Source organism: Perca fluviatilis, chromosome 9 (assembly GCF_010015445.1).
Source record: "Perca fluviatilis chromosome 9, GENO_Pfluv_1.0, whole genome shotgun sequence".
Classification (NCBI taxonomy): Eukaryota; Metazoa; Chordata; class Actinopteri; order Perciformes; family Percidae; genus Perca; species Perca fluviatilis.
The window spans coordinates 5724262-5736895 of record NC_053120.1 but is presented as its reverse complement, the minus strand read 5'-3'; the positions used below and the strand labels follow the sequence as shown (position 1 = coordinate 5736895).

The 12634-nt window shown below is 41.1% G+C and overlaps 1 protein-coding gene across 2 annotated transcripts in view; it reads left to right on the top strand.

Annotated features, from left to right (window-relative positions):
- pik3r3b (phosphoinositide-3-kinase, regulatory subunit 3b (gamma)) overlaps positions 1-12634 on the top strand; it is a 276193-nt gene that overhangs the window by 144207 nt on the left and 119352 nt on the right. For both annotated transcript variants that reach the window (XM_039810638.1, XM_039810639.1), the window contains exons 6-7: positions 928-1120; positions 4956-5041. In XM_039810638.1, coding sequence (XP_039666572.1) covers positions 928-1120; positions 4956-5041 — 279 coding nt within the window. The remainder of the gene's footprint in view (positions 1-927; positions 1121-4955; positions 5042-12634) is intronic.

The following is a 12634-nucleotide window of genomic DNA, read 5'->3' as shown; positions in this document are numbered from 1 at the left end:
CAGAATGCATTTTTTGCATTTATTTATTAGAATAACATGCAATAAATACTAAATGCTGATGGACTAAAATTACAGATTACTTAGAGGTGAATTAGTGCTGTCCTGTTAAACATGAAATCTTGTTTTTTATCTCGTAAAAAAGAATAATAAAGAATATTTGTATAGGTTAGTTCTCACGAAGAGGATTCATATTTTCTTTTGGTCGGTCAAATACTTTTGTGTACTTTTATTCTGCACCCACAATATGTTGTGTCAGTTTTATTGACAGAAATGATTGGGCATTCAAAGGCTGTAAAAAGAACATTTGATGAAACATGAATTAACCTGGTTTAATGCTTTAAAGCAGGGATATTCAACAGGGGGTCCGGGACCCCTAGGGGGTCCTCAGAGTCAATGCAGGGGGGCCACCAAATTATTGTAAATTTTTGAAAAAAAAATGTCAAACTTAAAAAGTCTTAAAATGAATCCAACATATTATTAGCAAATATAAATCCCCACTCCTTAATGGCCTATAGGTAAGGTAGTCATGAAAGACATCTACAGATTACAGTTTTTTTAAGATAATTTTTTGGGCATTTTAGGCCTTTATTTTTATAGGTCAGCTGCGTCGAGGAGTAAACCTCTATATATATGGGTGCCTGCTCTACCAGGTGAGCTACCCAGGCACCCCCACTTAACATTAAAACATCATGCCAACAGTTATTAGGCTAGTTTAATAGTTTAGGATTCTATGCTTAAAAGGTATGTATAAAGGCTTTAGGCCGCCCTACATGTTAGTGTACACCCAGTTTAATATGCAACTTCCTTTTATACAATATATGTAGTAGGGGGTCCCTGCTCACTTTTAGTTAAGGGGTCCTTGGCTTAAGAAAACATTGAAGACCCCTGCTCCAAAGAAACCACTCTGGTTTTGCTTTTGTCTTGCAGAGAGTCAGAGTGTGGAGGAGTGCGGAGAGAGGCTGAAGAGGATCCTGGAGTCTCCCAGCATCCCTCAGGCCAACCACCAGCTCATGGTCCATCTGAGCAGACATCTGGCCCGGGTCAGCCTGCAGAGCCAGAACGGCCCCCGGCCGCTGGGACAGGCCTTCGCTGAGGCCGTCTTCAAGCACTCTCCTCTCAGGTACACAGGCTTCACCCGTCATTCACTCCCGCAGTCATACACACATTAGTCTGGATTCCAAGGGTGTAATTTTGGGTTCAACGTTAGGGGGGGGGGTCGAGATCTCCACTTTTGAACAAAGTTGAAACATCAAACACTTCATTTTTGTGCATTCTGGTGAACAATTTGTGCCTTTTCTGCATCAACTTATGGTAAAAATGTCTTTCTTTTATTCATGTAAAGGAGATTATAATATGTTTTTTGAACTTTGGGATGACACAAAACAACAACATATTGTCCTTATTACGATGAGTTAAGATCACCCATTTTAAATGAAATGTCTGATCAAAATTCTGAAATGTTCTGGTGTACTGATGATGACCAAATGGAGTGGTTGTTTAGATTTAATGTAGTTGCCGACTTTTGTCTCTAAAGCATGGCAAAAAATACTAGGATGTTTATTTGTTTGTAATCTATGTTGCTATTCTGGTATCTGGTCCCTTGCTATAACAAATTGTGTCTTGTAAGCCCATTTGGGCTGGGCATAGTCGTTTTTAAGGATGAGACAATAATAAAATTACTCATTGATTCATTTTCAGATGTTCATATAAAGAAAACAATGCAACCCAGGAGGAAATAATACTTCACCTTGCAGCATTTTTTGCCTCCACGTCATACATAATTTTCTTTTATGAGGACTTTATGTTGTGTGTCATTGCTCACCTAATGGCTTTTTCATTTGCTTTTTTATCTATTTAAATTCAAGTCAGGTGTATATGCATGGTTGTTAATCACAGTATCAGTCTCTGAGGGACAGAAGAAGTAATCCTTTCTTTTAACTGCTGGTAGTGGAAGTAATACTACTAATAATACCTGTATTTGTATAGCACCTTTAAAAACAATAGTTTACGAAGTGCTTTGTCAGATGAAACCAAAGCACATACAAATCAATACACATAGGGCTTTAGATCATTGTAATAGTGAAAACAGAAGATGGGGCAGCTTTAAAGGAAAGAAAAAAAATGTATACTAAGAAGTGATTTAAAAGAAGTCACTGATTCAGCAAGCCTTATATCCTCGGTCAGGTCGTTTCAAAACGGAGTTGTCCCTAATGGAGAAGGCACAGTTTCTAGCCTCGACTTTGGAAAGGTTGGAAGGGTCCCCGCAGTAGCGGAGATAGCGTGGGTGCTTGGGTGCGGCCGCCCCAGGTCCCCCCCCCCCAGGCGACAAAACACTACATTCTAAGCAGACACATTAAAAAAACTTAATTCATGAAGTAAAATTTGTATTTCGAACAAACGGCAAACTTATCAGCAAATTTTAACACATGTTCGGCCCCATTGCTGTCAATCAGTTGTCGCTGTCCGTGGTGCTGAAACATTTTTACTTGACTGGCAAACAGTTTTTTTTTTCGTCAATACAAACTTATTTTAGGCTTACTTGGCTCTACAAGTGACACATTATAATGCATTCATCAGATATTTTACAGTTTTTATTTTAAAATTACTTGGTAGCAGAGGGCCCCATGATGAAGCTCCGCCCCCACTGTACTGAGAGTCTAGCTCCGCCCTGTCCCGCCAAGGATCTAAAGCTCAAACAGGCTCGTATGGGGTTAGCATTTCTAGGATCTTGTGTCACTGTAACTTCCTGTTTTAATTCTAAATGTTCCTCATCATTGAAACACAAAAGTCTCTCAGATAATGTACCCGCCAAAATGGGTTTGTTATGTCATGGCTGTGAGTTTAAACTAACTCATCCTTGTTTTTGAGAATTGTAATTTATTTATTTGTACAGGGACAGTGCACAGAAACATTAATAGATGTCCTTAATAGATGTCTTGAGCCAGGTTGTAGCAAATTGCTAGTTTCTTCCCGTAGTCCCTGGGCAGGTAGATGGCGTAATAAAATACTATAAAAAGTATTTACAGTATACAATACAGATACATAAAGTAATAAAAATCTACAGACATTATTGTCCTCCTATCCCACCCCCATAAACACACAGTAATTTAGCACATCAATTCACTGGTGGGAGCAAGTCTGCTTTGTTAACAACCAGTGCTTTGCTAAGCGTGAGAATGAGTGTCAGTTTATGTTTGGTATGGCAGTTGGCTCTAAACACTGCGACTTTGTGACTTTATTTCCAGAACCCATATTATATAATATATATGTATGCATAGCTACAGGGTCAGGGAGTTCCAAGTTACGGAATACAAGTAATGGGATTAGGTTTTTAAAATATAAAATGAGCAACTGTATTCTGTTACTGTTGCAGATTAAATTGTTGGTATTCTGAATACAGTTACTTCTTCTGAATTCAGTCTTTAAATATAGATTACTTGAAGTGATTACTTTTTTACCTTTGCTGTCCAAATTTTCATGAAACCTGGGGGAAGGCTGTAGCATGGGCGAAGGAAGATCCCATAACCTTTTTATGAGCAGATACACTAATATTTGTTTTGCTTTGTCTTGTGTTTTATGGTGTTTTATGAATGATCTAAAATCTGAGTTAAAATTAAAACAGGTCAACTTCTCTTGCGAAAGTCCCACAGTGTTTGGGTGGAGAGAGTACTCCCGTTTAATTCTACATTTGTGAATCAGCCAGCCAAAGAACTAAACAAACTTTTTGGCAGAATGTGACAATCCACAAATAAACCACTGCGGATTTCCACAACAACATTCGTATCAGTTGAGCGAGATTGTGTTGATCCGGACCAAAGACCTGATATTTTTCTAGTGAAAGATCTGCGCTTGCTAACAGGAAAACCCAAACATGATATTTGGCTCAGCTGTAACATCAACATCCTGCAGTTTCGAGAGCTGGATGTTTGAACGCTGAGAGAACAGCATTAACGAGGCCGACGCTATTGTTTTGTTTGCCTGCACAAGCTCGCCTGCGTCTGTTTTTCCAGAAATTACCGAGGAATTTCTCCTCGCGGCGCTGTGGGCGGTGGAGATGTAGTGGATTTGGGAAGCCAGTCAGTGAGTCAGAAGCACTGATTGTTTGCATAGCCTGGTCAAGTAATTCACCTCTGACGTGCACAATGGGTGGATAAAGAGCGAAGCAGCGTCTTATAGCATGCCGTGCTATTTCGACCTGATCCCATGTTAGCTTATTTCGTGTGTGTGGAAATGTTGATTACTGCTAAATGGTTCTGGAGCATACACTGCAGTCTGCAAGTATTTAGACAGTCACACATATTCTACCGTTTGGGCTTTACTGCAGCATGCTGTGGGGAAATTAAATCACACACTGTAGTTTAATTTGAGTCAATCCCACATCCTGCTACCATCCTGCTGTTTACAACTAAACACAAAGGAAAAGTACTTGCTTAAATGGAATATTAAAAAAGGTCAATGCTTGTTTTTCTGTCTATCTGGCTTTTAATTTGGAGTAATGTTATAGCATTAGTTTATAAGTGTTAATCTTTGGTTTTTATATCGTTTCGTATTCTGTTTTATTTGATTTACTTTAGGGATATCAAAATGAAAGCCAAAATAACGAGTTAACGCAAATTCCTTTTCATGGCACTAATTTCTTTTTAATGGGATTGACGCACGCGCGTTGGGAGATTTGGTCCGCGGGCCGCTCCTCAGTTTGGGAAATCAGGAAGCGTTGCAGCAGAAACGTTAGTAGAAACCGTAAAGTTCTCCGTGAGAACATCCAGGGGATCACCAAACCCGCCATTCACCGTCTGGCTCGCCGTGTTGGAATGAAGCCAATCTGATCTACGAAGAGACATGAATAACTTGAAAAGTATGCCTTTTAAAGTACATTTAGAACAGATATTCAATGCAACTTTATTTCAGACACACAGGTACATATCATTGTATTTGTTTGTGTATTTGTTCAACAGTTGCGACGTGAACCCGGAGCATCACGTCAGAATCTTGGAGGCTCTAATCGCAACCGGAGGTCTCATGGAGATGCAGGCTGCACCAGGTAGGACACAGACGTTCTCCATCTACACACACCGTATGCATTCACTCTTTCATTCTGAATATGTGGTTGTAGGTGTGTAACAGTATGTTGTTGGTATGATTTTGCTTGGTCTGGACTTGTTTGTGACACTGTAAAATCACAGCTCTGTCTCTCAGCACACACACGTGCAGGTCATTTTCAAATGTTTCTGTTCAGTGACAAAGTGCCTGAAGTTTGTTTCTCAAGCGTATCACCATACATTTCTGGCACTGGAAACATGACATTCCCTTTCCCTTTTTACCGCTGTACCACAGAACTGCAGCGGAAAACACACGTGGTTTATGAAATATGTGGAAAACACAAACTTTTTTGCCCAAGCTGCTGTGATAAATTGGGCATGAAGCATGAAATAACAGCTTTAACTTTGCCCTCCATCAGTTCAATTTACAGTCCGGATGTACAGAGTTTATGGTAACAAAACACGGCGGCTTCATGCTGTTTTTCTTGTTGCATTCCCGCTTTGCTTGATTACCGTTATAGTTGAGAGCGGGGATGTAAGCGTGGCAGCTTTGGTTCAGTGTATATGGAGTGCTCAGTTTGCACGTATTCTTAGACCTCAGCAGTATTTCCCTGAAAGCATAGAAAAACAACATGCTTTCTTGGAATAAAAAGTTTCTGATGGAGGAGAAACATTGTCATCTGATCTGATTATAGTTAGAATGGCTGTTTTTAGCCAAAAAAGTAGCCTGACTTGACCCTTGTTATGCCCGTCACAGTGGCATAAGAGTAAACAAGATATATTCGGTCTTTCTGGTTAAAGCATCCCCCAAAACAAAAGGTAAGAACTTGATGATCAGCTGTTTTTGTTATAGACCAGGCCACAAATATGTAGAGACTGTTTTAGCCAGTTTTTTAAGCAAGATATTTAAAAAAAGAATACGTAGGGGGAAGCTTTAACATGCTTGTGAGTCTTTGGTGTATGTCTTCAGAGATAAAGTGCTGTGGAGAGATCAGTCAGACTCTATCTATGGACGAAAGAAAAGGTCAGAAAGGAGGTGTGTGGCTGATTGTAAGGGCCGAGTCAGTCTGCTGAGGTTGTTTTCTTTGGGTCAGTGCGTGTTTGTGTGTGTATAAATGTCAGCAGGTCTGTGTTTGTGTGTGTGTGTGTGTGTGTGTGTGTGTGTGTGTGTGTAAGGGTGTACTGGTCTGTTGAGGGCCTCGGTTAAGGCCAGGGTCAACATATTTGTTGTAGCAGGGATCATAGTGGCTGCTCAGGGGTTATGTTTCCTTTGTATGGACCATTGGTTCATTCAGAGGTGATGTTGGAAAGATCGATGGACTAGTGAGCAGATAAGAGTCTGATTTATGGTTAAAACCGGACCAGGCTTGACCTGGACAAAATCAGCTCCGTCCAACAACGCATAGATCGGCGGGCCGGAACATTACCTCAGACTTTTCTTTGACCTCATTTTGTCTTTACACACTGTGGATTATGACATTTTAAATAAACGCCTTTGTTACATGACTATTATTAATGCCACAGTCCTGGGCTGGTTATTTTTTCTTAACCCTTGTGTTGTCCTTCGGGTCACCGGGACCTGAAGGACAAGACAAGGGTTAATTCATCTTACAGCCAGAACCTTTTCACAGTTCAATTGCTTAATTTCCCATCCGGCTTAGCTACCATCTTCTGTGGCGTCACACAAGGTACGATCTTAGGTCTTTTCTTTTTTTCCATTCATGCTACTTCTTGGTCAGAAAAGTGTTCAAAATAAAAAGCAATATTTACCTTTGTTGTTATGCTGATTATACTTGGCTTAATCTCCTTCCCAAATTCTTTCTATAAATTAACCTACTGACCGTTGTTTTGTCTTGTGTTTTCGGTTCAGCTTGTTTTTTTTGTCTATCAGCAGGATTACAGAAAAACTACTGGGCCGGTTTTCATGAAACTTGGTGGAAGGGTGTAGCACGGGCATTTTGGAGTGGATCTGATTCACGGGAAGGATACACAAATTTATTTTTTACTTCCATTCACATTGCGTGATGAGGGCATGGCCTTAGCAGAGATCTGCGCTCTGTGAGTGCCCTTCTGTTTAAAACCTGTAACAGTTGTCTGCCTAAGGTCAAACTTAGATTGTAGCTCTGACAATTTATTTGGATGTTTCATCCAATGTACCTTATTTAAGGAAAATATCCAAAATCACACTCAAATCTTATTTATAATCATGCTAAGACATCTTAATGGAATAATCATTCACAAAATTGCCACTTGACAGAAATCAGAAGAAGACCTTACCTTGTGGGAAACAGTTTGGACATTTTTAATCTTCTATGGAGTCAGAGATTGTTTTGGAGCCAGCGACTTCTAACCCTTCGATGTCCTTGATCTTAAGGTACTTTTTTTATGGGCCTCAGCTTTCAGGTTAGGGGGTGAATGTTGTTAAATGACAGAGCAATAGAGCAGACAAATACAGACCACACACACACACACACACACACACACACACACACACACACACACAAAACTACCTCATAGAGCCACAAATCAGATTCATCCATAGGTGGGACTCCAGTGTCATTTGTTCGATTTTCATTTTTTTGTGGGTGACACACAAAAGACCAGGATGATGTCTGAAGGACGATCAATAATTCATGGAATAAACCTCCACCGCCCTGCAGCCACTGGAGATTTCTGATTCCCCCCCCCTTTTGATTCACAATGTCTTTAAAATGCAAGTGTTGAAATGTAGCCTGATGGGAAGCGCACACACACACACACACACACACACACACAAGGACATTCATCATGCTCAGGTGGATTGTCTGTCGCAGTCCTCATTTCACAGGGCTTCTCAGCAGGGTGTCCTGGAGTGTTTCCTCATTTGGCTTTTTTGAGTGTTTCATCATGTTAGGAATTGTTAGTTTTTTTTTTTTATCTTTCTCTTGAATGTGGAGGAATTACTTTGGTATTGAACATACATAAATGCACGCTTTTTGCACATTCAGGGTTCAACGTCAAGAGCAACCCTTATTGTTGAACTCCGACATTTATAAAATGTCAAATCAAGTGAGTATGCTGCATTCAAAATATGCAGAATTTGTGTTTCTTGTGTGTGTGTGTGTGTGTGTGTGTGTGTGTGTGTGTGTGTGTGTGTGTGTGTGTGTGTGTGTGTGTGTGTGTGTGTGTGTGTGTGTGTGTGTGTGTGTGAGGCTTATACATCACACGCACAAAAGGAGCAGAGGGAGCTGTTTTGTGCTGTCTTTGAAGCGTGTCTTTTGTAAATTATCTTACACAACCCTCTCCCTCTCTCTCTCTCTCCCTCCCTCTCTCTCTCTCTCTCTCTCTCTCTCTCTCCCTCCCTCTCTCTCTCTCTCTCTATCTCTGTGTGGGGTGTCTGAATAAAGCCTCAGAACCCTCTCTGTGCTTTGTAATCAGGGGAATGATGTGGGAAATTGTACTGATGTAACACCCTCACCCTGTTCTCCATCTCCGTTTCTTCTCTCAGAGTCTCCTTGTATTTTTTACATGCAGTCATATCATGAGTCTTGAGCATCTGGATTTTGGTCCAGACAGGAATTATCTGTTTAAAAAGGCAGGCGTAAATTCACCTGAGACACATTAGTTCTACATTTTAGCAGGTCTGGGTAACTCAATAACTAACCCTGAAGTCATTTAATATGACTGACATATTTGAATATAAAAACAGCAAAAGGTAAGAAGAGTTCTATATTAATGAAATCTAGGATGTATAATTTTGCCCACAATCCTCACTGGCCTGTAGTTGTAGCCTTTTCAGTCAGCTTGATGCACCGCAGCACAGACCTTTGGTTCAGATTCATGCACACTGAACTCTAGAGCTGCAAAGATTAAATTAATTGACAACGATTTTGACAATCGATTCATCAGTTTGAGTAATTCTTTATGAAAAAATTTAAAATATCTCTAATACTAGCTTGTTAAATGTGAATATGTTCTAGTTTCTGCTCTCCTCTGTGACAGTCAACTGAATATCTTTGAGTTGTGGACAAAACAAGACATTTAAGGACGTCATCTTGGGCTTTTGGGAAACAGTGATCCACATTTTTCACCATTTTCTGACATTTTATAGAACAAACAACCAGAAAACAATCAACAACAATGAAGATAATCGTTGCACTCTGAGTTGTGCAATAGTTTTCCCTAAACTACAATAATTCTGGAGTATTCTTGGAGTATTATTCCATTTTCAGGACCTGCTGGTCAGCATAAACATTGAGATGTCATTTAATGGCATTAGTGTGTGTGTGTGTGTGTGTGTGTGTGTGTGTGTGTGTGTGTGTGTGTGTGTGTGTGTGTGTGTGTGTGTGTGTGTGTGTGTGTGTGTGTGTGTGTGTGTGTGTGTGTGTGTGTGTGTGTGTGTGTGTGTGTGTGTCTGTCTGTCTGTCACTGAGCTTTCCTTTGTTTGATCAGCGGATTTAGAGTTAGAGACAGAGAGAGGCTAAAACAGGGAGGTCAGGTTCATGTGTGAGCACTTTTCTCACCCATTACCTCCCCTGCCACCTCTCCAGACAGCATTAGTGGAGGTCAAGGGTTAGCACAGTGCCTGTTGGCGGTATGTTAACCCCTTAACAGAGCTGTGTGTGTGTGTGTGTGTGTGTGTGTTTCTGTGTGTGTGGATGCCCATTGACCTCTTAGGAGAGCTTCCCTCCAAGCCATGTTCTCCAGATGGAGTCGGAATATACTACCAGTCCTGCTCCAACTGAGTGGCCTGGCTAAGCATCTCTGCACTCTGTGTGTGTGTGTGTGTGTGTGTGTGTGTGTGTGTGTGTGTGTGTGTGTGTGTGTGTGTGTGTGTGTGTGTGTGTGTGTGTGTGTGTGTGTGTGTGTGTGTGTGTGCAGTGTTTTCCCCAGCTTTGTGAAAGACTTAGGTGCGCGTATTGCGTAGGGGGTTTAGGCGTCCTTACATTTTGAGTCTCTTTTTGGTCATTCTTTGTTTTCTTTGGGGTTGTTTTGGGTCTCTGTGGTCATTTGGCGTATCTTTGTAGTCGTGTATTTTCCCTTTGTGGTAGTTTTGAGTCTCTTTTTCACATCATTTTGGACCATTATTATCTCCAAATCTGTATCTAAAATGTAAAAAAAAAGAAGCAGATAATAAATTACACCCAAAAAGCTTAAAGACAAAACTTGCTGAAGAAATCCACTGAGGACCAACTTTAATCATTAGATCTGAGAAAAGTCTTTTAGGTACATTCATTCGGCTTAGGTGCTGCCTCAAAATGGCTTGGATGCTGCACCTAAACTTTATAATGGCAGGGAAACCCCGTGTGTGTGTGTGTGTGTGTGTGTGTGTGTGTGTGTGTGTGTGTGTGTGTGTGTGTGTGTGTGTGTGTGTGTGTGTGTGTGTGTATGTGTGTGTGTGTGTGTGTGTGTGTGTGAGAGTGTGTGTATGTGTGTGTGTGCACATCACTTGCATGTGAAGTCCTGAGTCTCGTCCTGCCCATCTGTCAGCCAGCACGTTAGAATCAGTAGGAAAAAAAGAAGGGAGAATTGTAAACTCCCAAACATTCACATTCTGGCCCTCTCGCTCTGCTTTTGTTATGAGCTGTTTTCCTTCCCAGGCACGCAAGCCATGCCCGCAGCTTGGCAAGAATATGACCTACACACACACACACACACACACACACACACACACACACACACTGGTTGTCTCTCAGGCCATTTCTTTGGCTGGTAACGAAGCCGAGGAGGGTTCGGTGGTGAAATCTACTGCTCAGAGACTTCATCAGAAAACTGGCTGCTGTTACTGCTGACAGTGTCTCCCTCTGTTCAGTTTCTTCCTTCTCTGTCTCTCTGGCTCTGTCCAAAGTTGCAAAATACACCCTAAAGCACCTCTAGAGCTCACCGTGCATTTTGTTTCTTAAACTTACATTTGAACAAAATGTAAAAAATGAGAAAACTTTGTCTCTGCACAAACACAGTGGTACAGAACCTGGCGACCTTATCAGCAAGAGATGCTGCAAACATAAAATGTTGTTCCCCAAATAATACACGTAGTTCCAGCATATAAATCCCCCTAACACCACAAAATAGTTTTTTCTGTTTCTGTCCAGGTTAAACAAATGAGATGCGTGTGAATTGAAGTCGACTTCATATAATATCCATATTCAGATAATATTTGTGAATCAATTAATCATTTCAACAGTTTTTTTTGGTTGTCCTGTTTTTATTTTATGATAGTAAACCGAATATTTTTGGGGTTTGGTCGGACCAAACAAGACGTTTGCAAGTGTCATGAGCTGTACTTATAGACACACATACAGACATTGCATTCATATCCATCTTTTCATCATTTTTCAAAGTAAGCAAAAAAACAAACATATTTCCCAAAATGTTGAACTAACAAATTCATATAATAGCAGCCCATCAGATGCTAATGTTTGAACCTGCACCTTCTACAGAACTAATGATACACACACACACACACACACACACACAACACACACACACACACACACACACACACACACACACACACACACTCATACTCATACTTTGCCAAGATCAAAGCTAAGAGCACCAATACGTGTGTGAGGGCCTGTTTGTATGTGTCAGATTAGAATGAGAGTGTGTATGCATGTCAGCCAGATACATAAATATATTACCAGTGTGTATGGCTGTATATATATAAACTGTATGTGTGAGTGTGAAGGGTTCACAGTTAAGTCATGTCCTGCCTCGATCCCATTGGGAGGAAAAGTGCCAGCTTAACATTCAGTGTAATCCTACTGTACGGGGTCAGCAACAGGGCATGCACACTAGGGCTTTGACTTTTGCCCAAAAATCATACTCGAAGTTCGTTTGTATATTAATATTAATATTCAAATATATTCGAATATTTATTAATAATATTTTTACCATTAAATGCCTTCATTTAAAAAAAAAAATTAAGTCAGACCCTGGATTAAACACAAACAGTGTGCTTTCGACAGGAAGTTCGGAGCTGTGTGTGTGTGTGTGCGTGTGGGCGGTGTTGCCAACTTAGCGACTTTTTTTCACAAAAGCGACTAGCGTGAAATCTGGCGACTTTCTGTAGAAAAGACAGCGCCAGTATTTCTCTCCTGTGGCCGCCGAAACAGTCACCTTTCTCTTCTGTTGAGTGACTGAGGAGCAGCCCCCCCCCCTGTGCTCTCTCCTCATGTGCAGCAGCACTGAGCAGGCAGGTAGAAAGGGGAGAAGGGACAGGGTGCGGCGCCGGTGTAGGTAGGAGAGACAGCGGAACGCGACGGGAGAAAGACGCCGCTGAGCTGGCCTGGCCCTGGGCCAGCCTGCTTTCTTAGAGAATTGGCGGGGAATGCACCGCTACCGAGCCACGGCCGAGAGACGTGCGTCGCCGTGACGTGTAGTTACATTTTGAAATGCGTGAAAAAGCGTGAAAAAACAACGTTTACAAGCAAACGCATTTACAAAAAATAATGCCCATAACAGGTTCGAATATTAAGGGCTGGCTAATATTCGTTCGAATATCATTATTTTTTTTAATATTCGAATTATATTCGAATAACGAAGTTCGGAGTCAAAGCCCTAATGCACACACACACACACACACAAACACACACACACACACACACATACAC